Source organism: Euleptes europaea, chromosome 18 (genome assembly GCF_029931775.1).
Source record: "Euleptes europaea isolate rEulEur1 chromosome 18, rEulEur1.hap1, whole genome shotgun sequence".
Lineage (NCBI taxonomy): Eukaryota > Metazoa > Chordata > Lepidosauria > Squamata > Sphaerodactylidae > Euleptes > Euleptes europaea.
In genome coordinates, this window is record NC_079329.1 from 9,823,683 (window position 1) to 9,845,798 (window position 22,116).

General features: G+C 46.7%; 3 protein-coding genes across 3 annotated transcripts in view; 1 reads left to right on the plus strand and 2 right to left on the minus strand.

Annotated features, from left to right (window-relative positions):
• Positions 1–1,262, minus strand: part of ITGAL (integrin subunit alpha L) — a 43,248-nt gene extending 41,986 nt beyond the window's left edge. Inside the window, exon 1 of the mRNA XM_056864224.1 lies at positions 1,202–1,262. Within this exon, the coding sequence (XP_056720202.1) occupies positions 1,202–1,262 (61 nt within the window). The remainder of the gene's footprint in view (positions 1–1,201) is intronic.
• On the plus strand, positions 1,261–14,694 carry SEPTIN1 (septin 1). The gene is made up of 11 exons (XM_056864225.1): positions 1,261–1,320; positions 6,251–6,341; positions 9,354–9,440; positions 10,854–10,977; positions 11,562–11,696; positions 11,943–12,060; positions 12,299–12,400; positions 13,037–13,136; positions 13,229–13,394; positions 14,303–14,390; positions 14,614–14,694. Exons 1-11 carry the CDS (start codon positions 1,261–1,263, stop codon positions 14,692–14,694), a joined length of 1,152 nt encoding a protein of 383 aa, XP_056720203.1.
• A 1,482-nt stretch (positions 14,695–16,176) lies between these two features.
• On the minus strand, positions 16,177–20,910 carry DCTPP1 (dCTP pyrophosphatase 1). The gene is made up of 4 exons (XM_056864226.1): positions 20,632–20,910; positions 18,857–18,984; positions 17,999–18,109; positions 16,177–16,406 (listed from the first exon to the last, which is right to left on the minus strand). The coding sequence occupies exons 1-4, from the start codon at positions 20,908–20,910 to the stop codon at positions 16,178–16,180; spliced, it is 747 nt and encodes a 248-aa protein (XP_056720204.1). The 3' UTR covers position 16,177.
• Between the last annotated feature and the right edge of the window lie 1,206 nt (positions 20,911–22,116).

Sequence of the window (22,116 nt, forward strand, 5' to 3'; positions counted from 1 at the left end):
AGGCGATAAGCAGCTGGAACAGGTTGTGCAATGGTGAAGAGGAACTGACAAAATAGTGTAGCATGTGTTTGTGTGAAGTTCACAGCATAATGTGGCTTTACTGATGTGGCAGCGCGCTTATTTCCCCAAGGTGTGTTGATGGAGGCAACATATCCTCCACAGCAAACAATCTGTGCCTTCAGTGGCTACAAACGAGAAGAAAACTGACAGATTAAGCTCTTTGCATCACCACATATCCACATTTGGAAAAAGCAATGTTCTGTTCCTTGGAATATGCCAGCTACGGCCCTCTCCGTAAAACCACATCTCCAAGCCTTTAAAAGTGTTGCCAGCTGATTTCTGAACATCAAGCTGCTGTTCAAAAAAGAGAAGACGCAACTACATTTTTAATTCAGTCAGCAACTCTTAAGTACTCTACACTCCTGTCTATTTTTATATTTGCTTCACTTATATCCCACCTTTCACCCCAGTAGGGACCCAAGGTGGCTTACATAATTCTCCTCCATTTTATCCTGACAACAACCCTGTAAAGCAGGTTAGGCTGAGGGTGTATGACTGGCCCAAAGTCACCCAGAAAGCCTCCATGACAATGTGAGGATTCGAACCTGGGGTCTCCCAAATCCCAGTCCAACACTGTAACCACTACACCACACTGGTTCGCTAGGCCTCAAGCTTACCCAGTAGAACTGATCCCTTATCCCACATGAACACATGGAGCTGCCTTATACTGAAACAGACCCTCGGTCCGTCAAAGTCAATATTGTCTGCTCAGACCGGCAGGGAAGACCCAACGTGAGATGGATTGACTCTATAAAAGAAACTGCGGCCCTCAGTTAGCAAGACCTGAGCAAGGATGTTAACAATAGGACATTTCGGAGGACATCGATTCATAGGGTCGCCATAAATCGGAAGCGACTTGACAGCACTTAACACACACACATGTAATCTTCCTCATCACAACTTTCATATAAAGCTATTTCTTTGCAAACTAATTTCTGTCTTTAAAAAGAAAAAAACACTTTCCATGCCTCCCATTAACCCCAAAACCAGGCTGTCAAAGAGAAAATTAGGATTTCCAGGCTTGGCAGAAAGCAAAGTCCAGACACTTCACTCTACATAGACCGTGAACCTGCATCAGTAGGCCAGCCATCCTGGATGACTTACAGTGGCGGCCGTTGGATCCCCACCCAATTCAACCTACCTTGAAGAGCAGATCCAATCACGAGCGTCAGAAAGCAGAATGGAAGTGGGAGACCAGCCATGGTGCGGCAGTACGAAGGGTGCAGCGGCTTACTTTCTGGAGGGCATGGCTGGCAGGGGGTACCACGGCACCCGCTGAGGAATTTGATAAAGCCGAGAGAGAGCTTGGAACAGAGTGAGACCGAGACAGCACAAGAAGGGGAATAAAGGGGAAGGGGTGGAAAGTTTTCAATTTCCAAACAAATTGTACTCTCGCTCTCTGTGTCTCTCCCCCCGCCTCCCCCCACCCTCACGTGGTGCTGCGTAAGGTGGAGTAAATGTGGGCAGGAGGAGGGAAACGGCAACATGTGGGTGACAGGCGGAAGGAACCGATGCTTCTTCCTGCCTCTGCTTGAAGGTTGAGTGGTGAAACGCATGAAGCAGCCCCCAAGCAATAGGGAAAGGGGGTTGCATCAGCCTCCCCGCCAACCAATGACAAAAATACTTTTTGGGCTTCGATGCCTGGCTCCTGTGAAGGGGACCGTCACTGTGGTTTTGCCTAAACTGTTGCCCATTTGAAAGCAAGGATCTGACATCAAAACATTGGTGTGCCTTTCACGGCTTCCTGAATGGGCATTTCCCCAGTAGGGGTGGGGTCTCAAAGCAAGCTGTCATTATGAGGAAGTGCCATTTTGCAATTTTTAAAAATCAGTGAGAGAGGGAGGGATGGGCTGAGAGAATTCTATTTGGAGTGAGCTTATGGTTGCCAACCTCAGGTAGTAGCTGGAGATCTCCTGCTATTACAACTGACCTCCAGCCGATAGAGATCGGTTCCCCTGGAGAAAATGGCCGCTTTGGCAACTGGACTCTGTGGCATTGAAGCCCCTCCCCTCAAAATACATATTTCTGTACAACTCAGCAAATACAATGGTATAAATGCGTACATTTTATGCCCCGTGGGGAAGAGGAGTAAGCTGCAGTACTGCAGGCAAAGCTCTGCTCATGACCTGAGTCTCATCCTGATGGAAGTTGGTTTCAAGGTTGACTCAGCTGGTTCAAGGTTGACTCAGCCTCCCATCCTTCCAAGGTCGGTCAAATGAGCACCCAGCTTGCTGGGGGTAAAGGGAAGATGACTGGGGAAGGCCCTGGCAAACCACCCCGTAAACAAAGTCTGCCTAGGAAACGTTGGGATGTGACGTCACCCCATGGGTCATCAATGACCTGGTGCTTGCACAGGGGACCGTTACCTTTTAAAATATATTATTTAACTTCCAAAATACTAAAATGTTCAAGGTTTTCAAGGCAAGAGACGTTCAGAAGTGGTTTGCCGCTGCCTGCCTCCGCGTGGGCTGAGAGAGTTCTGAGAGAACTGTGACTGGCCCAAGGTCACCCAGCAGGCTTCATGTGGAGGAGTGGGGAATTGAACACAGTTCTTCAGGTTAGAGTCCACCCCTCTTATGCACTACACCACGTTGGCTCTCTGGGTTGCTTTACCATGTCAAAATTACAAGTCACATTTGACTTGCTGTCTGGCCCAGCTGTCTTTTCAGATGTTGTCTGTGGCATGACTTTATTAATATCTCAAAGCCTTGAAAAACAGACCCATGATACCCAAAATGTGCCTTGAAGATGGCAAGCTGTGACCCCTATTAAAATTATCTGTGTTTGCATATCACTTCTACATCTCTTAAATTTGGCAGGCCAACAGCTAATAAAAACTGAGCTGACAGGAAAGCTAAACCAGTGTGGTGAAGTGGTTAAGTGATTCAGAGCCAACGTGGTGTAGTGGATAAGAGCGGTGGTTAGGAATGGTGGACTCTAATCTGGGGAACTGGTTTTGTTTCTCCACCCCTCCACATGAAGCCATCTGGATGACCTTGGGCTAGTCACAGTTCTCTTAGAGGTCTCTCAGCCCCACCTACCTCACAGGGTGTCTGTTGTGGGGAGGGGAAGGAAAGCTGGTTTGATTCTTCCTAAAGTGGTAGAGAAAGTCGGCATATAAAAACCAACTCTTCTTAAACCTGGGTGGGGCCAGACGTTCGTAGCCTGCTCAGCCCTGCTTTAATCCAGCTCCGTGGATATAATCCACAGGCTATAATCTGTTAGAATTAAATACTTTAATCACCTTTATTGAACGTTTAATGGCAGTTTACCGTACTTTCCCTGTTTATTTATTTAAGCTATTTTGTGTAAGCCACTTCCAGTCCCAGGAGCAAAAAAAGGAACAAATAAATAAATATTCTGCTAATTACACCACTGGGGAAATAAGACCAGCAGGGGGTGCTGCAGAGATTTCCCAGCTGTGACCCTGCAGTTTACTCAGAACCCTACACCTGAGCCCAAGCATAGATAGTTTTAGGGAACAGCTCAAATGGTACAGATATAGTCTGTTGCACAGGGCCCACGAAAACCTGGAACCTGCTCTGAGTACATTTGCACTCATTTCCTTGGAAACGTTTCATTGCCTGAATGAGAGCCAGCGTGGTGTAGTGGTTAAGAGTGGTGGTTTGGAGTGGTGGACTCTGATCTGGAGAACCGGGTTTGATTCCCCGCTCCTCCACATGGGTGGCGGAGGCTAATCTGGTGAACTGGATTTGTTTCCCCACTCTTACACACGAAGCCAGCTGGGTGACCTTGGGCTAGTCACAGCTCTCTCAGCTCCACCTACCTCACAGGGTGTCTGTTGTGGGGAGGGGAAGGGAAGGTGGTTGTAAGCCGGTTTGAGTCTCCCTTAAGTGGTAGAGAAAGTCGGCATATAAAAACCAACTCTTCTTCTTCTTCTTCTTCTTCTTCTTCTAATCTTTACATGTCTGTCCGGTACAATTAGCGTTGCCTGGTCCCTCTTCACCACCAACCAGAGGTTTTGGGGGCGGAGCCGGAGGAGGGCGGAGTTAGGGGAGTGACTTCAATGCCATAGAGTCCGATTGCCAGCGCGGCCATTTTCTCCAGGTGAACTGAATCTCTCTCGGCTGGAGATCAGTTGTAACAGCAGGAGATCTCCAGCTATAACCTGGAGGTTAGGTACACAAGAGTTAGCGTGCTGATAGTTAGCTAGCAAACATAAAACAGCACTTAAACTGTATACAACACAATTTATCTATACAAAACGCAAAACAATCACCAATTACGCAATGTTGCAGCAAATGTTCACAGTTACTATGCACTGGAGGTTGGCAACCCTGGGTACAATGTTTGTTGGGAAAAGGCAGGAAAGAATATATGCAGAAACACCAACCATACACACCCAAGTTCTATACAGCACTTTAGTGACTCCAGCTTGAAACTAGCATCACCCACAGGTGGAAAAAGAAAGAAATGAAAGTGGCCCAGCCAATGGGGATCATGATGAGCGCGAAGACTGGCTTCCTGTTTCCCTGATGAGAGAGGAAGTGGTAAATTGAGAGACGGCAAGGTACGCAGACATCTCTCCGTCGCGTCCTGCAAAAATCAGAGGCCAGATATGGTAAGAATCCAGAAAACAACCCCTTTGACCTTGTTTAGTTTCAGTGCTCCATCCTGGGTAGGGGGAGAGGGTGGGGTGGGGGTCAGGATACCAGGGAAGGCCCAGCATGAGGGGTGTCTCAAATGTAGGGTTGCCAGCCTCCAGGTAGTACACAGAAAGAACAGCACGCAGGCTCAAAAGCTTCAAAAAACTTCCCAAAAAAATCTAAAAAACTTTGACGCACAATACACAAAGGTTACAAGCATGCAACAGTATCCAAGCTCTATATTAACAGTAAAAACTCCATAAATCTTATAAGGCAGTGTTATCCACAGTAATACAATGAAGTCAGGATGGCGTACTCATTTGTAGAGCTTGGATACTATCTCTGTTGCGTGTTTGTATCCTTTGTGTATTGTGCGTCAAAGTTTTTAAAAACTTTTTGGGAGCTTTTTGAAGCTTTCGAGCCTACGTGCTGTTCTTTCTGTGTATAGCTTGTTGTATTATCAGCACAGGGTTTGTATTTTGGTTTTTGCTTAGCCTCCAGGTAGTAGCTGGAGATCTCCTGCTATTACAACTGACCTCCAGCCGATAGTGATCAGATCACCTGGAAAAAGTAGCCGTTTTGGCCATTGGTCTCTATGGCATTAAGATCATAAGAAAGGCCCTGCTGGATCAGACCAAGGCCCATTGTCCAGCAGTCTGTTTACACAGAGGCCAACCAGGTGCCACTAGGAAGCCACTAACAAGACGACTGCAGCAGCACCATCCTGCCTGTGTTCCGCCGCAACCAAAATAATAGGCGTGCTCCTCTGATACTAGAGAGAATAGGTATGCAGCATGACTAGTATCCATTCTAACTAACAGCCATGAATACCCCTCTCCTCCATGAATATGCCCACTCCCCTCTTAAAGCCCTCCAAGCTGGCAGCCATCACCACATCCTGGGGCAGGGAGTTCCACAATTTAACTATGCGTTGTGTGAAAAAATACTTCCTTTTATCTGTTTTGAATCTCTCACCCTCCAGCTTTAGCAGATGACCCCATGTTCTAGTATTATAGGAGAGGGAGAAAAACTTCTCCCTGTCCACGCATAATTTTATAGATCTCTATCATGTCTCCCCTCAGCCGCCTTCTTTCCAAGCTAAACAGCCCTAAGCGTATTAACCGCTCCCCATAGGACAGTTGCTCTAGTCCCCTAATCATTTTGGTTGCTCTTTTCTGCACCTTCTCAGGCTCTGTAATATCCTTTTTAAGGTGTGGTGACCAGAACTGTACACAGTATTCCAAGTGTGGTCTCACCATAGATTTGTACAAAGGCAGTATGATATCAGCAGTTTTATTCTCTATTCCTCGTCTAATTATGGCCAGCATGGAATTTGCCTTTTTTACAGCAGCCGCACACTGGGTTGACATCTTCATTGAGCTATCCACTACCACCCCAAGATCCCTTTCTTGGTCTGTTGCTGCCAGCACAGATCCCATCAGTGTAAATGTGAAGTTGGGATTGAAGTCCCTTCCCTCCCTAAACCCCGCCCTCCTCGGCCTCCGCCCCCAAAACCTCCCGCAGGTGGCAAAGAGGGACCTGGTGGCAACCCTACTCAAATGGAATCTTTCTCCGTGCCTTAGGACAAAGATTACGTCGGCTTTGCTACCCTGCCCAGCCAAGTCCACAGGAAATCCGTGAAGAAGGGCTTTGACTTCACTCTGATGGTGGCAGGTAAAGTATGAAAATACCCATTTCCTTCATGGCGACAAATTCCAACCTTCTTGCTTGCTGGGAGCAGATCCCAGACATCCCCAGTACAACCAGATTCGCTCCTTCTATTTCTCTTTTTACACTGCTACAGATCTGCCTCTGTACAAAATGGTGCCTCCTGACTGTAGTCTTTTGCATAATCTGGTAGTTGAAGAAGAATACAGCGAATGTTTAGGATTGCCAGCCTCCAGATGGGGCCTGGCTATGGTTGCCAATCTCCAGGTAGTAGAAAAAAGAGACACCACTGTACTGATACTGGGTAGTTAGGAAATTAGCACAGGAGCGACACAACAATGTATTTACAAAGTGCAAAAAAATCTATTTGGAAAAGCTACAAATAGTGAGCAACATCATTACAAAAACAAATATATACAATGTGAACCAATGTCTACAAAGTCCAATAGTCACCGATGTAAGTATCTTGAAGGTAATAAAGCAGAAGAAACATTGATACAGGATAGTCACCTCGTTCCACTTAGGACACTGCTGCACTGGCTGTATCCTAAGTGGAACGTGGTGACTATCCTGTATCATTAACTGCAGTCAAAAACTATTTGAATCAAGTTTTCTTGATGCTTGGGGACTGATGAAGAATTGAAGAAATTTGAAACGGCCATATCCCCGTGTCATCTCTGAAAGCAATGTTTCTTCTGCTTTATTACCTTCAAGATACTTACATAAGTGACTATTGGACTTCGTAGACATTGGTTCACATTGTATATACCGGTATTTGTTTTTGTAATGACGTTGCTCACTATTTGTAGCTTTTCCAAATAGATTTTTTTGCAGTTTGTAACTACATTGTTGTGTCGCTCCTGTGCTAACCTCCAGGTAGTAGCTGGAGATCTGCAATTACAGTTTTTAAATCACAGTGGGTAGCTGTGTTAGTCTGTTTGCAGTAATCAAAAAGGGCAAGAGTCCAGTAGCACCTTAAAGACTAACAAAAATATTTTCTGGTAGGGTATGAGCTTTCGTGAGCCATAGCTCACTTCTTCAGCTGTGGCTCACGAAAGCTCATACCCTACCAGTCTTTAAGGTGCTACTGGACTCTTGCCCTTTTTGACTAGTTTTTAAAGTTTGTTTTAAAAGCCCGCCAAACAGCTAATTAGACTGCAGTATCAACAAACTGTATTTCTCAATGAAACCTCCTTTTAACCATATTATAATGGGCACCTTTTAACATTTCCATTCCTTTTGTAACCTTTTGAATTGTGTTTGTATGCCAATAAAGGGATGATGATTGATACAACTGATCTCCAGCCGATAGAGATCAGCTCACCTGGAAAAAATGGCTCCTTTGGCAATTGGACTCTATGGCATTGAAGTTCCTCCCCTCTCCAAACCCCCCCTCCCTCAGGCTCCATCCCCAAAAACCTCCCGCCGGTAGTGAAGAGGGACCTGGCAACCCTAGGCCTGTCATTCTGCTGGAGCTACAACTTAATCACCATTAATATAGAGAGCGTTCCCCTGGAGCAAATGGCCACTTGGGCAGGTGGATTCTATGGCATCACATCCCTGCCGAACTCCCTCCCCAAACTCCGCCTTCTCCAGGCTCAACCCACTAATCTCCAGGAATTTCCCATGGCAGAGTGAAGTTGGGACACCCATGAGTGCTTGTTTAGTGGAGCTATTGGTTGCTCTCCTCGCAAATTTAATAGGGGGTCACACCCACTTAGAGACTGGGACAGGAGGGGCAGAAACCCAGGCGCCCTACCTGATTCTCTGATTCTCAGCGTTGTATAGTTAAGAGCGGCTGACTCTAATCTGGAGAACCGGGTTCGATCCCCCACTCCTCCACATGAGCAGCGGACTCTAATCTGGAGAACAGGGTTCGATTTCCCCACTCCTCCACACGAAGCCTGCTGGGTGACCTTGGGCCAGTCACAGTTCTCTCCAAACTCTATCAGCCCCACCTACCTCACAAGGTGCCTATTGTGGGGAAGGGGAGGCAATTGTAAGCTGCTTTGAGACCCCTTACGGTAGAGAAAAAGCAGGGCATAAAAACCAACTCTTCTTCTTCGTCTGTACTTATTGGCTATAGACTGTAAACAGATTCCCCTGCAGGGTCAAACCAGATGAGGCACTGGAAGATTTGTAGATGGCTCTCCAGTACTTTGCATGAGGGAGGGTGAAAACATTTAGAATCAGAGATGGAAGGGACCACCAGGGTCATCAAGTCCAACCCCCTGCACAATGCAGAACATTCACAACTACCTCCCCCCGCACACCCCCAGTGACCAGAAGATGGCCAAGATGCCCTCCCTCTCATCATCTGCCTAAGGTCACAGAATCAGCATTGCTGACAGATGGCCATCTAGTCTCTTCTTAAAAACCTGCATGGAAGGAGCGCTCACCACCTCCTGAGGAAGCCTGTTCCACTGAGGAACCGCTCTAACTGTTAGAAAATTCTTCCTAATGTCTAGACGGAAACTCTTTTAATTTCAACCCGTTGGTTCTGGTTCGACCTTCTGGGGCAACAGAAAACAACTCGGCACCCTCCTCTATATGACAGCCCTTCAAGTACTTGAACACGGTTATCAGATTCCCTCTCAGTCTTCTCCTCTTCAGGCTAAACATACCCAGCTCCTTCAACCTTTCCTCATAGGACTTGGTCTCCAGTTCCTCTTGAACAGTTTGTTGCACTTCAAACACCCTTCTGAAACTGAGGTGTGCCCTGTTAGAGAAATGTACAGGTTTCTTGAATGTTGCTTGTATGTTTTCCCCTCTGGTCAAATTGCAGCTTGGTGGTGGGGGGAGCGGTTTGAGCTCATAAAATAAAGCGGGAGGAGGAAGGAAAGGTTTCATTCTGTCCCACCATGTCATGCCCCATGGCTGTGATCTGAATTGGGGTCTCTCAAGCTGCCATAACAATGCATGAGGTATTCAGTCATGGACCTTCCAGCGTGTGTCGTGATTTGACCCCCAGGATTCGAGAATAATCAGTTTCTTCCTTCTGACCTATTCGTTCTACAGGAGAATCCGGCTTGGGAAAATCCACCCTCATCAACAGCCTTTTCTTGACAGATCTCTATAAAGATCGGACAGTTCTGGATGCCCAAGGTGAGCGGGGCTTCTTGTTAGAAACCATCACAACAATAACATAGCCCCATCAGTGTGCAAAGTGTTTTGCGGCACAACCACAAAACGGCAGATTAGGGTTGCCAGCTCCGGATTGGAAAACACCTGGAGATTGTGGGGGCGGAGCCCGAGGAGGGCAGAGTTTGGGGAGAGAAGGGACTTCACTGCCATAGAGTCCAATTGCCAAAGCACCCATTTTCTCCAGGACAACTGATCTCTTATCAGCTGCAGAACAGTTGTAAGAGCAGGAGATCTCTAGCTAGTACCTGGAGGTTGGAAACAAACAAATACCTCTGTACTCACACCAAGAGGTTTGGAAATTAGCACAGAACCAAGATAGTATAACAATGTGCAATTATGTACTGAGTGCTACAATGATACAATTATATACAAAGAGACTAATATTCTATTCCAAAATGTATACAAAATGTCCTGTATAGTGTGTATGAGTCCTTCAGACTTTGTTCATATATTTCATATATATTCCATATTCATTCAACAGGGTCCAATGCTGGTACCAAAAAGGAATATGGAATATATATGAAATATATGAACAAAGTCTGAAGGACTCATACACACTATACAGGACATTTTGTATACATTTTGGAATAGAATATTAGTCTCTTTGTATATAATTGTATCATTGTAGCACTCAATACATAATTGCACATTGTTATACTATCTTTGTTCTGTGCTACGTACCTGGAGGTTGGCAACCCTCCAACAGATCCCTGCCCAGAGGTGCTTACAATCCAAATTGGACTCGGGGAGGCGATGGCGTGGAAGAGGGTGACAAGAGTACACAGGAAGAATAGGACGAAGGGGTCCCTTTTGCAGAAAAGGTGGGTTTCCAGAGGACCCTCCAGGAAAGAAGGAACTGAGAGCATCGGCCAGGCTTTCCAGGAGACTGTCCAAACAGAAGGGGAAACCAACTCGCATAGTATGGCCACTCTGTAGCATGCGATACTATGCGAGTTGGTTTGCTATAATACAGAGCATAGCAAGGTGTTTTGTTTAGATCAAACAGAAGGGGAGGCAGGGGAGAAAAGGCAGAGTTGTTGGAGAGAGCAGGAGACCTTTGGATGGCCGAGGATGGTGGACCGAAGGTGTTGGGAAAGGATGTAATTGGAGACAAGAACAGAGAGATAAAGGTGGCCAAGTCCACGGAGGGCTTTCAAGGTAAGGATGAGGAGTTTGTGCTGGATCTCAGAGCACTCAAAAACCCAGGACAGGGATTGAAGATAGCGTGTCACATGGTCAGAGAAACCAATAAAGCCTGTGATTCCAGTAACAGTGGCCTGCATTGATGAGCAAGGTCCGGAACATTAAGAGGCAGGAAAAGCACAGTGCTGATTGTTCTTCCATCCCGCCTCTCCTCCCCTCCCCTCCCTGCAGCCAGGATCCCACAGACACTGGAGATTGTCAAACATGCTGTAGATATCGAAGAAAGGGGGGTGAAAGTGAAATTGACGGTGATCGACACCCCAGGATTTGGAGATGCAGTGAACAACGTGGAGTGGTAAGAGGGCGTATGTATGGGCACATGCCTCAGTTCCTTGGGCTCAGATTATCTATGAAATGTATACAGGGAGTGAAGATTTGGAGCCAGCCAGGACTCCAGGGTTCTCCAGAAAGGAAGGAACATCTAGCACACTACACTTGAAGTCAGGGTTTCTTGTTGGGGGGAGGGAGGAAGCAAAGCATGCATACTTTGGGAGAGTCTAAATATTTGAGACGGAGGATTTGGGTTGGAACTGAATTTTTAAAATACCTTTTTGCCAAAATTCTGGTAAATTCCTTGCTGTTGGAATTGTGAGGTTAAGGTCCAGTTTTGAGGACTCCTTTCAAAATAGTATTGTTGATAGTACAGTTGATCTTCTTTGTTCATATAACTTCCTCCATTCACTAACTTCCTCCATTCAGTATTTTAAACCTGTTCACCTCAAACCTTTAACTCAGCAGGCTCTGTAATTGGATATATGTTAAAAAAATATTTCAATGATTATCTTAGAAGAATATACATTCAAGAAGCTGTGTGGGTGAATCTAGCTAGGCAGGTCCTTTCTCATAACCTCTGTTTTCCTCCCTGCTCTTGTGCCGCAGCTGGAAGCCAATGGCCCATTACATCGATTGCCAGTTTGAGCAGTATTTTCAGGACGAGAGTGGCCTTGACCGCAAGAATATCCAGGACGGCCGTGTCCACTGCTGCCTCTACGTCCTCTCACCTTTTGGACATGGGTACAATGTGTGGAAGCTTACAATTTGTCTGCTGTGACAAAGAAGAAGGGGTTGGAGCTGTACCTCTTAGTCTCTGGAGGGACAAGATGCTCCCCAGATGAGGGATAATTAGAACTTAGCCACACTCCGTCAAAAAGTTTAGTAAATAAGCCCTAAGTCAGAGCAGAAGCAGCCTTTTAAGAGGCAGGACTCCTATGCACTCCGATAGGGTATGTCAAGACTCTGACTCCTCCTCCTCTGCCACAGGCTCCGCCCCCTGGATATAGCATTCCTGCGTGCCATCCATGACAAAGTCAATATTGTACCTGTAATTGGAAAGGCTGATTGCTTGACTCCAGCAGAGGTGCAACAGAAAAAAGAGAAGGTGAGGCTTTTGAAGGGTGCAGGGGAAGGGAACCTCAAATCCCAGGGATCTGGAATTGATGGCTACAGTAAGGGAATCCTCCATTCAGGAGTAGATAACCTACTTGAAATCTCACGCCAGGCCAGAAACAGATGTCTCTGCAGCTGGGATTCTTGTATCCCAATACTACCCCCATCCCGGCCACAGCTGCCTTTCGTGGGCAGTTTAGCTGCTAGTTCCAATTCCTTTGAACCCCCAGATCCGGCAAGAGTTAGAAGAAAACGGGATCAACATTTATGAGTTTCCTGAGTGTGACTCGGATGAGGATGAAGAATTCAAAGCTCAGGACGATGAGATGAAGGTGACAATTGGCCGGGAGGCGGCTGAGCTCGTGTGTGTGTGTTTAAGGAAGGGAGGTGGCCCACTAAGATCTACATACTCTGCCCTGGGATGTTTTGATGGCTGCCAACGTGGAAGGTTTTAAGAGGGGAGTGGACATGTTTGTGGAGGATGGGGCTATTCATGGCTACTAGTCAAAATTGCTACTAGTCATGATGCATACATATTCTCTCTAGTATCAGAGGAGCATGCCTATTATATCAGGTGCTGTGGAACACAGGCAGGAGGGTGCTGCTGCAGTCGTCTTGTTTGTGGGCTTCCTAGAAGCACCTGGTTGGCTACTGTGTGAACAGACTGCTGGACCTTGGTCTAATCCAGCATGGCTTTTATGTTCTTATGGAGGACGGGGCTATCCATGGCTATTAGTGAAAATGGATATTCGTCATGAGGCATACCTATTCTCTCCAGGATCAGAGGAGCATGCCTACTATACTAGGTTCTGTGGAACACAGGCAGTATATGCTGCTGCAGTCATCTTGCTTGTGGGCTTCCTAAAGGCACCTGGTTGGCTGTGAAGACTGCTGGACTTGATGGGCCTGGGTCTGATCCAGCATGGCTTTTCTTATGTTCTTATACACAATTTGTGTTCTCCCTACAGCGTAGCATCCCCTTTGCTGTAATTGGATCTAGCCAGGTGGTAAGAGAGTTGAAGGATAAAGTCTTCCGGGGGAGGCAGTATCCCTGGGGAACTGTGGAAGGTAAGTCGCATTTAAGGGGGAAGGATCAGCAGAGGGCACCGTGCCGCAGGAAGCCGCTGATGCCTCTTCCCATTTTGTTACCCTCCCCCTAGTGGAGAATTCTGCTCACTGCGACTTCCTTAAGCTTCGGAACATGCTGATTCAAACCCATATGCAGGACTTGAAGGATGTGACCCACGAAGTCCATTACGAAAACTACCGTGCACAGTGTATCCAGAGCCTGACCAGAACCGGGGCTCGGGATCGCAGCAGCCGCGCGTAAGGAAGTTCTGGGGTCCCAAAATTTTCTTTGTGGGAAGGGGCATTGGCCCAAGGAGGACCCAGTTAAGGAATCAACAAAAGGGACTGACGGGAGCCAGTTTCAGAACTTAAGATGACAAAACGTATGAGCATTATTGGGCCTGCTTAACACTGATGTCTCCTAAGTATGATAGATTAAGGTAAAGGTAGCCCCCTGTGCAAGCACCGGGTCATTCCAGACCTATGGGGTGATGTCACATCCCAGCGTTTACTAGGCAGACCTTGTTTGCGGGGTGGTTTGCCAGTGCCTTCCCCAGTCATCTTTCCTTTGCCCCCAGCAAGCTGGGTACTCATTTTACCAACCTTGAAAGGATGGAAGGCTGAGTCAACCTTGAGCCAGTTACCTGAAACCAACTTCCGTCAGGATCGAACTCAGGTCGTGAGCAGAGCTTGGACTGCAGTACTGCAGCTTACCACTCTGCACCACGGGGCTCTAATGATAGATTACTCCCTGGTAAATGGCTAACAATTGCAAGTTTGCTCTGGTAGATCCCCAAAGGGTCTATACTGATCCACTTTTTAAAGACTGAGGAAAAGAAGAGAGGTGTGTCAGGGTTATAAAACTTTATGGGAAGTGGTGTGTGAGTCTTCCCATTAATTGGCTTTTACCTGCCTGGCCAGGGAACATGTTTTATATGCAAAGATATATTTTTGTGAATCCTTATTTGTTAGTCATTAACAAAGGACAGGTACCAACACAGGGCAAGAAAAAAAGGAACTGGCAGAGAAAAAGAAGAAGAAATCCTGGTCAGAGTAGTTGCCTTTTCATCAGAGCCGCAAAGCTGACGATTGAAAGGGAGACCCAATTAACTGCACAAGTAAGAGCCAGTATCTCCTGGGTTCTAAGCTCTCGGTTGCCATTCCAGGAAGCTGTCTCGTCAAAGCGCGACCGAGCTGCCGCTTCTGCCTCTGACCGCTGAGACGGAGAAATTAATCCGCGAGAAAGATGAGGAGGTGAGTCTCTTGCAAAATGCCCCTCCTGCACAAAACAAGTCTGTGCTTTGGAAGGTCCTGAGTTTTCCCTTGCAGTCAGTGATCATAGATGACTGCCTGATAACCTGGAGTACAATAAAGTGGTCCTGTGTATTTGGTTTAAAGCACGGGTCCCCACACTGGCGACCCCACAGGTACTTTCGGAAAGCTGACAAACTCAGCCTCTTTTTCTCTCTTTGCCCAGCTCCGCCGAATGCAGGAAATGTTACAGAGGATGAAGGAACAGATGCTGCAGAATCAAGTGGAGCAATCAGACAGCCTCTGAAAGACACCACAGCTCCTTCCCACGCTTTCGTGGGCATCCTGGAAGGGAGACTCTTTCCTTCTTCCGCCTGGCAAGTGGCTAAAGAAGCCCTTTACACTGGAGATCCCAGTGTCAATGTTGATTTGGGAGGGGGGTGAACTGCTTAGGAAATTCTCCAAGTGGATTGCCTGTCTCTCTCTCATATATATCCTTCTTTCTCAACACAATTAAGGATGTGATAATAGCTCACTGGCATGCAACTGCTTCAATAAATTGTGAGAGCATTCAAAGAAAATAAAATATATTTTTTGCACAATGTAAGAACTAGTTTGTGGAGAGATCTAAAACAGTTTCTATTCCTCTATCTCCCACGATTGATTTAATCATCCTTCGCACAGACATCTGTTTCTCACCGAATACTTATCTCCAAAGGTATCTGTCCATTCTCAAACAGATGCTTCTCTACAAATCCATTTTCTCACCCCCACCACACATGCACCGGTAATCTGTTTATCCAGAAATATACGCCAAGCTGTCCACATACTCTCTACAAACAGAGAGGCTGCTATATTATGGTTCTCTGAGGCCATATGGGTCATTTTAAGAACTGGGTAGCTAGTGGCAACGCAACAAGGCAATCTTAAAGGCGGGACACAGTTCTCGAGCTCCGAAAACCTCACACTAAAGAAATGGTGAACTGGGAGTCCGCCGTCTGATGCTGCATCCAAAACAACCAACGAGATGGTTGGGTGGCTGAACAAGAACACAGCAGAGGCAGCCAACTTGAGTAGAGAAACAGCTGGGGGACATATAGGCTGCTTAACCCTTTCCTTTTCTGCACTTTATCACTTAATATCTACCACCGCTCAGCTGCTTTTCCATCCATGGGTAGAAAGGATGCCTCTACCCCTGTGGCTGCGACTGAAAGGGCTATGCAGCCTCCTCCCCTACCTGCATTTCTCTGCTCAGACTGGCAGCTCTCCCCAAGAACAGAGAGGCTGCCGTATGCATCTGCTCTGTAACGTCCAGCTTCCCTCTGAAATTTGACCAGCCCCAAAACAAAGTGTCCGGAAGCTCCTTGTCAGTTTCAAGCATGGTACAAAATTCAGCTGCCTTTTCAAAGCAATGTTTGAAAAGGGCAAGACAGAAGGGTCCTCACCATATTTTTGCTTGTCAGGTGAGTTGGTTGCTACAAGCAAAGGGATCCCCCCCCTTGGGAACTGAAGCATAGATAAAATGTTGTTTTTTTAAAGAAGGGGCATGGAAGCAACAGCAGCACAGTTCACACTGCCCCCTCCCAGTCCATTACACACTGATTGGATATCAGGACTTATCCCGCAATGGCTACAATGAGGTAGGGACATGCTTGGAAAGGATAATCCGGACAAGGCCTAAAATCACAACAGTATCCTCGGTCCTCCTGACTCGCAACTAGAGCTTAGGAACCTTTCAAGGCCACGGGTAAGTTTCTGTCCTCCTGCTCCGGAAGAGGCAGCGGCAGGTCCTACTTCTGATACTCCGTGTACTTCTTGGACGAGCCGTAGACTTTCTCGGCTGGGTACTTGAGGTGGTTCTTCTCTATTTTACGGAGGGCGGCAGAAGGCAGGTCCACGTGGCACTTGTCTGCCAGGGCCACCAGGTAAATGAGGACGTCACTGAGCTCATCGGAGAGGGCTTCACGCTCTGATTCCGTCCATCCTGGTAGGCCTTCGGGGGCTTCGGCCCGCCACTGGCTGAGAACACAGAAACAAAGTTGGGTGAAGACTCAGTGGACCCTGGGTACGAAGAGCCCAAAAGGCCGTGCATAATACTTAGAACGAGAGGTATTGAGGAATTACTATTTTGAAATTTCATCTTCTGCCCCACACACCGTTCTTCGTCACAGCTCAGGTCATCCCACAAAAAGCATTTTATATGAAACTGCCATGTATTTGTTACAAATTATCTATCTCCTCTACATGTCATTTTTATTTATTTATTTATTCAATTTATAACCTGCCCTCCCCGGCCAAGACCAGGCTCAGGGCGGGGAACATCACACATATTCAACAGTAAAAGTAATAATTCTAAAATCAAACAATAAAACCCAATTAAAAACCATTAAAAACTCCAGATGGCACTTAATTTGGCCCATAGTGCCCAGAATAGGCAGTAGGTTGCCCCCCCATGAGTAGCAGCATAGAACAAAGGGGGGGGTTAGGGAGGCCAGCAGAGGTTGATACCCGCAGTTATCCTCAACTGTAGGCCTGGCGGAAAAGCTGTCTTGCAGGCCCTGCGGAACTCTTTAAGGTCCCGCAGGGCCCTGATGTTACCAGACAGAGCATTCCACCAGGCCGGCGCCAGGGCCAAAAAGGCCCTGGCTCTCGTCGAGGACAGACGCATACTCTTAGGGCCAGGGACCACCAGTAAGTTGTTATCTGATTATCGTAAAGATCTTCGGGGGGTATATACCAGGAGAGGCGGTCCCGCAGATACGAAGGTCCCAGGCCGTGTAAGGCTTTAAAGGTCAAAACAAGCACCTTGAACCTGATCCAATACTCCAGCTGGAGCCAGTGCAGTTGGCAGAGCACTGGCATTATATGCTCTCGGGGCAAGACCCCTGTAATGAGTCTCACTGCCGCATTCTGTACCAGCTGGAGCCGCCGGATCAGTCTTAAGGGCAGCCCTACGTTTTTCCATTCATGTGCCATTTTCAAAATTGTGCAACATACTATGAGTATGGTTTCTAATGTGGGAACAGGTGTTCAGGTTTCCTCACAATAATCACAGAAATGGTGACCGGGAGAAGACGAGTGTCATTTCTTCTTTGTTTACAGCAGAGAAACCCAGCCATGTAAACACAAACGAGCAATTTACAGTTGATGACACCATGCACTTATTTTTGCTATTTAAGCTCAGGTAGATGCTTTATCCAAATTCTAAAGGGCGAGGCTGTGGCTCAATAAGGCAGCATCTGTTTTGCTTGCAGAAGGGCCCAGGTTCAATCCCCACCATCTCCAGTTAAAAGGATCATGTAGTGAGTGATGTGAAAAAGCCTTACTGAGCAAGCCTGAGTAAACAATGCTGACCTTGATGGACAAATGGAATGATTTTGCAAAGCAGTCCCTACCCATCCATTTAATTAAAATGAGCCAAACATGGACATTCCCCAGCCACAAAACTCCCACCTTCCTCCGAGGGTTGTGACTTCTTCCAAATTAAAATGCAAATTAAAGTGGAGACACTGCAAAGGACACACCCATGGGCCTCTCCCTTCTTCCACCCCATGCCCCTTCCCAAGTCCTGCCTCTACAGGTTGAGCACCAGTTCCATCCTCAGTACTCACAAGAGTTCGGCCACTTCCCCCACCTCTCCGACAAGGGCAAGAAGCAGATTCCGAGGCTGGTGGTACTTTCCCCAGCCCCTCTCAGCAGCGAATGCCGTCTGAAGGCTTCTGCTGTGGGGGAGAGAGAAAAAGGAATGAGACCAGAAATAGAGATCAGAAGTGCATGAGGACGGGTTCAGAGGTGGAAAAAATGAAACAGCTGGTACACCTGAAGATGAACGAGATTATGGGGAAAGTAACTTTCTCCATTTCTCATTCTGGGGAGACTGAACACATATGGGCAGTCCACGAAAACATGTCAATGCAATACTGTCTTGCTTTGTGTGTGTGTTATGTGCCGTCAAGTCGCTTCCAACTCATGGCGACCCCATGAATCAAAGTCCTCCAAAATGTCCTATCTTTGACAGCCTTGCTCAGATCTTGCAAATTGAGGGCTGTGGCTTCCTTTATTGAGTCAATTCATCTCTTGTTGGGTCTTCCTCTTTTCCCGCTGCCTTCAGCTTTTCCTAGTTTTTCCTGTCTTGCTTTAGCTTGTATTAAGACCAAGTGACTTATTACACAGCTTTCTAGATTTTGTTGTGGAACAGCATGGTGGCCTATATCTTCCACAGAGAGAAGGAAAACAGCATCACAGCTATGTGATCTCCTTTTTCAGATTTCCAATTGCAGCAAAAGGCTCTATGCACATACTTTTGTACATGCTTTGCACATCTTCAGTGCATGCAAGCCGAGAGCTGGGAATTGCTGTTGTGATACAGCTCCCCCAATGTCGAATGCCCCATACCAAGAATGGGTTATGTGAGGGGTGTATGGGTTGCAACTGAGGCCGGGGTAGGAGAAGAGCAAGGAATCTCTTACATGTCTTCCAAGGTGGGCTCATTACTGAACCGAAATGTCCTCCCTGAGTTTCCAGGCCCATCTTCCACTATTGCTTCATCCGTTTTTTCTACTTTTATCTCCAAGGAACTGGCAGGAGAGCGCAAAGCCTAGTGGGGAAAAAAATAACAGTCATGCAAACCTCCATTTTGACCAAGGAATGAAGAAACTCCCCTGTCAGTTTAAAATTGGATAGCAGGTAGTCCTGTAGGCGAGGGGTAGGGGCTATGGCCAAGTGGAAGCACACCTGCTTTGTATACAATCCCAGCATAAAAAGATCCCAGGCAACAGGGGTTGAGAAAGACCCCAGAGAGACATTGATGTTCAGAGAAGAAGAAGAGTTGGTTTTTAAAAAATAATTTTTTTTAATTAACTTTAATAAGATACAACAATAGAGGAAATACAAAGAAGAAAAGAAATTAAGTTACAGTTGAAATCCAAAATTAAACAATGAAATCCAAAATCCAACCATGTCAAAAATTCTTCACTGAAACTTTCAGACTATGCAAAAAAAATAGTCATGTATACTCAATTTATTTTGACTTCCAATATACCTACTTTCTCTACCACTTAAGGAAGAATCAAACCGGCTTACAACCACATTCCCTTCCCCATAACAGACACCCTGTGAGGTAGGTGAGGCTGACAGAGCTGTGACTAGCCCAAGGTCACCCAGCTGGCTTCATGTGGAGTGGGGAAACAAATCCAGTTCACCAGATTAGCCTCCGCAGCTCATGTGGAGGAGTGGGGAATCAAACCCAGTTCTCCAGATCAGAGCCCACCACTCCAAACCACCGCTCTTAACCGCTACACCACACTGGGGCAAACAATGAGATAGGTGACCCAATTCTATGTAAGGTGGCCCTCACAACAACTATTTCTGCTTTGCAAAATACTGCAGCTCAGGGCACAACCACCATAGACTAGTCAGCATCAGATTAGGATCTGGGTTCAAATCCCCACTCTATCCTGAAGCTTGCTAGGTTACCTTGGGCCAGTCACTCTCTCAGCCTAACCTCCCTCACAGGGTCGTTGTGCAAATAAAACAGAGAAGGAAGGACCATGTACACCACCCTGAGCTCTTTGGGAGGACGAACCGTGGCTCAGTGGTAGAGCTTGGCATGCAGAAGGTCCCAGGTTCAATCCCCAGGCATCTCCAGTTAAAGGGACCAGGCAAGTAGGTGATGTGAAAGACCTCTGCCTGAGACCCTGGAGAGCCGCTGCTGGTCTGAGTAGACAATAGTGACTTTGAAGGACCAAGGGTCTGATTCAGTAGAAGGCAGCTTCATGCCTTCAACAGGGCAAAAACGTGATAGGAAAAACAGAGCATATACAGAACGACCCACGGAGATATGCAAGAGAGAAGGAGGGCACGTTCACACGGCCCAAATAATGCACTTTCAGTGCACCTTAATGATCGTTTGCAAGTGGATTTTGCCGGGTCACATAAGTAAAACCCACCTTTCATAGAAATGATATAATGAATTAGAAAACAAATACAGAGGGGATTATATAGATATTAATTTGATAGAGGAGGGGAAGTCAGAAAAGTCAACACTGATTAGGCTGCTTAGTTTGAAATTGTTTTATTTTATGTAACTCTGAAGATGATGATATTGAAACTGAATGTGACTTAATAAGAACATAAACAAATATTTTTTTAAAAAAAAACATAAGTAAAATCCACTTTTAAAGCGCACTGAAAGTGGATGGAAAGTGCATTATTTGGGCTGTGCGAAAGCGCCCGGAGACTCCACCTGATCGGCTTCCGGCGAGCCACCCGTCCCCAGCAATCCGGCGCGTCTCTGGTTCTGCATTCGAATGCTGCGCATGTGCCCTCCCCCCGCCGCGTGCTGCTTCACGTCGCACACCCCGCCGTGCGAGATGGAGAAGTCCCTGTTGCAAGCGCTGCAGCGGGCCTTCAGGGCGTTGCCCTGCACTTTGTGCAGCCAGCAGTAGTCCTTCTCCCACTCCTCGCGGTACTTCTGCATCCGCCGGCCTTTCTTGGCCGCAGGCTGGGCGGAGGGGGCGGCCATGACAGCCGGGCAGCCCGCACCCCGCGCGGAGCCCGCTCGGCACGCGTGCCCCCTCCCAGCCAATCAGCAAAGGGCAGGGAAGCGGGCTCTGATTGGATGGCGGAGGCACGGCGCCGGGGGAGGAAAATCTGCGGGCCAATCAGCGTTAGACGATTTGGGGGGGGGAGAGAGGGAGGTGACGATGCGGCCAATCACTGGAAAATAAGGAAGGCGGGAGGAGCAGGTGGTGGGGCTTCGCTGGGTGACAGGCACGGAGGGCATCGAATCAGGAGCCGCCTGTAACAAATGCAAAAGAAATAGGAGAAAAGACTCACAAATAAAACTTTTTTTTTTTTAAGCAGAAAGTTCGACCTTGATGCAGGAAGTTTCTTTTATATATATATATATATATATATATATATATATATATATATATATATATATATATATATATATATATATATATATATATATATATATAAAATTTTATTGATTTTTATAACATAAAACAAAAAAACAAGTACAATAAGTAATACGAAAAATATAATAAAAGATAATGCAAAAGAGTATCTAATACTTATTAATACATCCATAAGTACCAAGTTTTTGAGATCAAAAAGATACCCCTTCAACCCTCCACCCACCTTGATGCAGGAAAAGTTTCTTTACAAGGCGGGCAACGTTATTCTATAACAACAGCATGCCAACCCTGGGGTTGTCCGGCTTCTGTTAAAGGGGCAGGACGTTTTTCTCCAGGCTTGTTGGCAACCGTACAAGTTCGAACAGCCTTTGCAGGTCCATTTTTTTCACAAATGCATAGGAAAATTACTTTCCCGCAAAAAAACTTTGCTTGCATATGAACGTTGCTTGGAGAAACACAGTTCACTAAATGCATGTCTTGCACCCTAGTTATCTGTGTTGTAACGTATGTGTGATCCTTCTTATATTTTTCTTTCTGAAGTTCTCCTATTTGGAGACAGTTCCTTGTCAGCAACCAACCCCCCCCTTTGTGTTAATGCATTCCAAAGGCCCTCCAGAAAACGAATAGACCCCTGTGTGCTTTGAGAAAGAACCAACATATCCCTCTAGTCGTTCCTTTTAACATCCCCCATGTATCCCTCTTAAAACACTCAGTGCGTGTGGCTGTTTGTACACGAAAAAGCCGGAGTCCAAAGTGCGGCAAACCTTCATAGCCCTAATCCTGCCCCTCACCCCACAGCCTCCCAC

What these genes read in the sequence shown, in the direction of transcription:
- SEPTIN1 (XM_056864225.1), top strand. Translation starts at nt 1,261, where the DNA reads ATGGTGCGGCAGTACGAAGGGTGCAGCGGCTTACTTTCTGGAGGGCAT. An exon ending in CTCTCACCTTTTGGACATGG is followed by an intron (nt 11,697 to 11,942) that starts GTACAATGTGTG and finishes CCTCTGCCACAG; the next exon opens with GCTCCGCCCCCTGGATATAG. An exon ending in TGCAACAGAAAAAAGAGAAG is followed by an intron (nt 12,061 to 12,298) that starts GTGAGGCTTTTG and finishes TTGAACCCCCAG; the next exon opens with ATCCGGCAAGAGTTAGAAGA.
- DCTPP1 (XM_056864226.1), bottom strand. Translation starts at nt 20,910, where the DNA reads ATGGCCGCCCCCTCCGCCCAGCCTGCGGCCAAGAAAGGCCGGCGGATG. An exon ending in GAGCCCACCTTGGAAGACAT is followed by an intron (nt 18,110 to 18,856) that starts GTAAGAGATTCC and finishes TCTCCCCCACAG; the next exon opens with CAGAAGCCTTCAGACGGCAT. An exon ending in GGGGAAGTGGCCGAACTCTT is followed by an intron (nt 16,407 to 17,998) that starts GTGAGTACTGAG and finishes CTGTGTTCTCAG; the next exon opens with CCAGTGGCGGGCCGAAGCCC.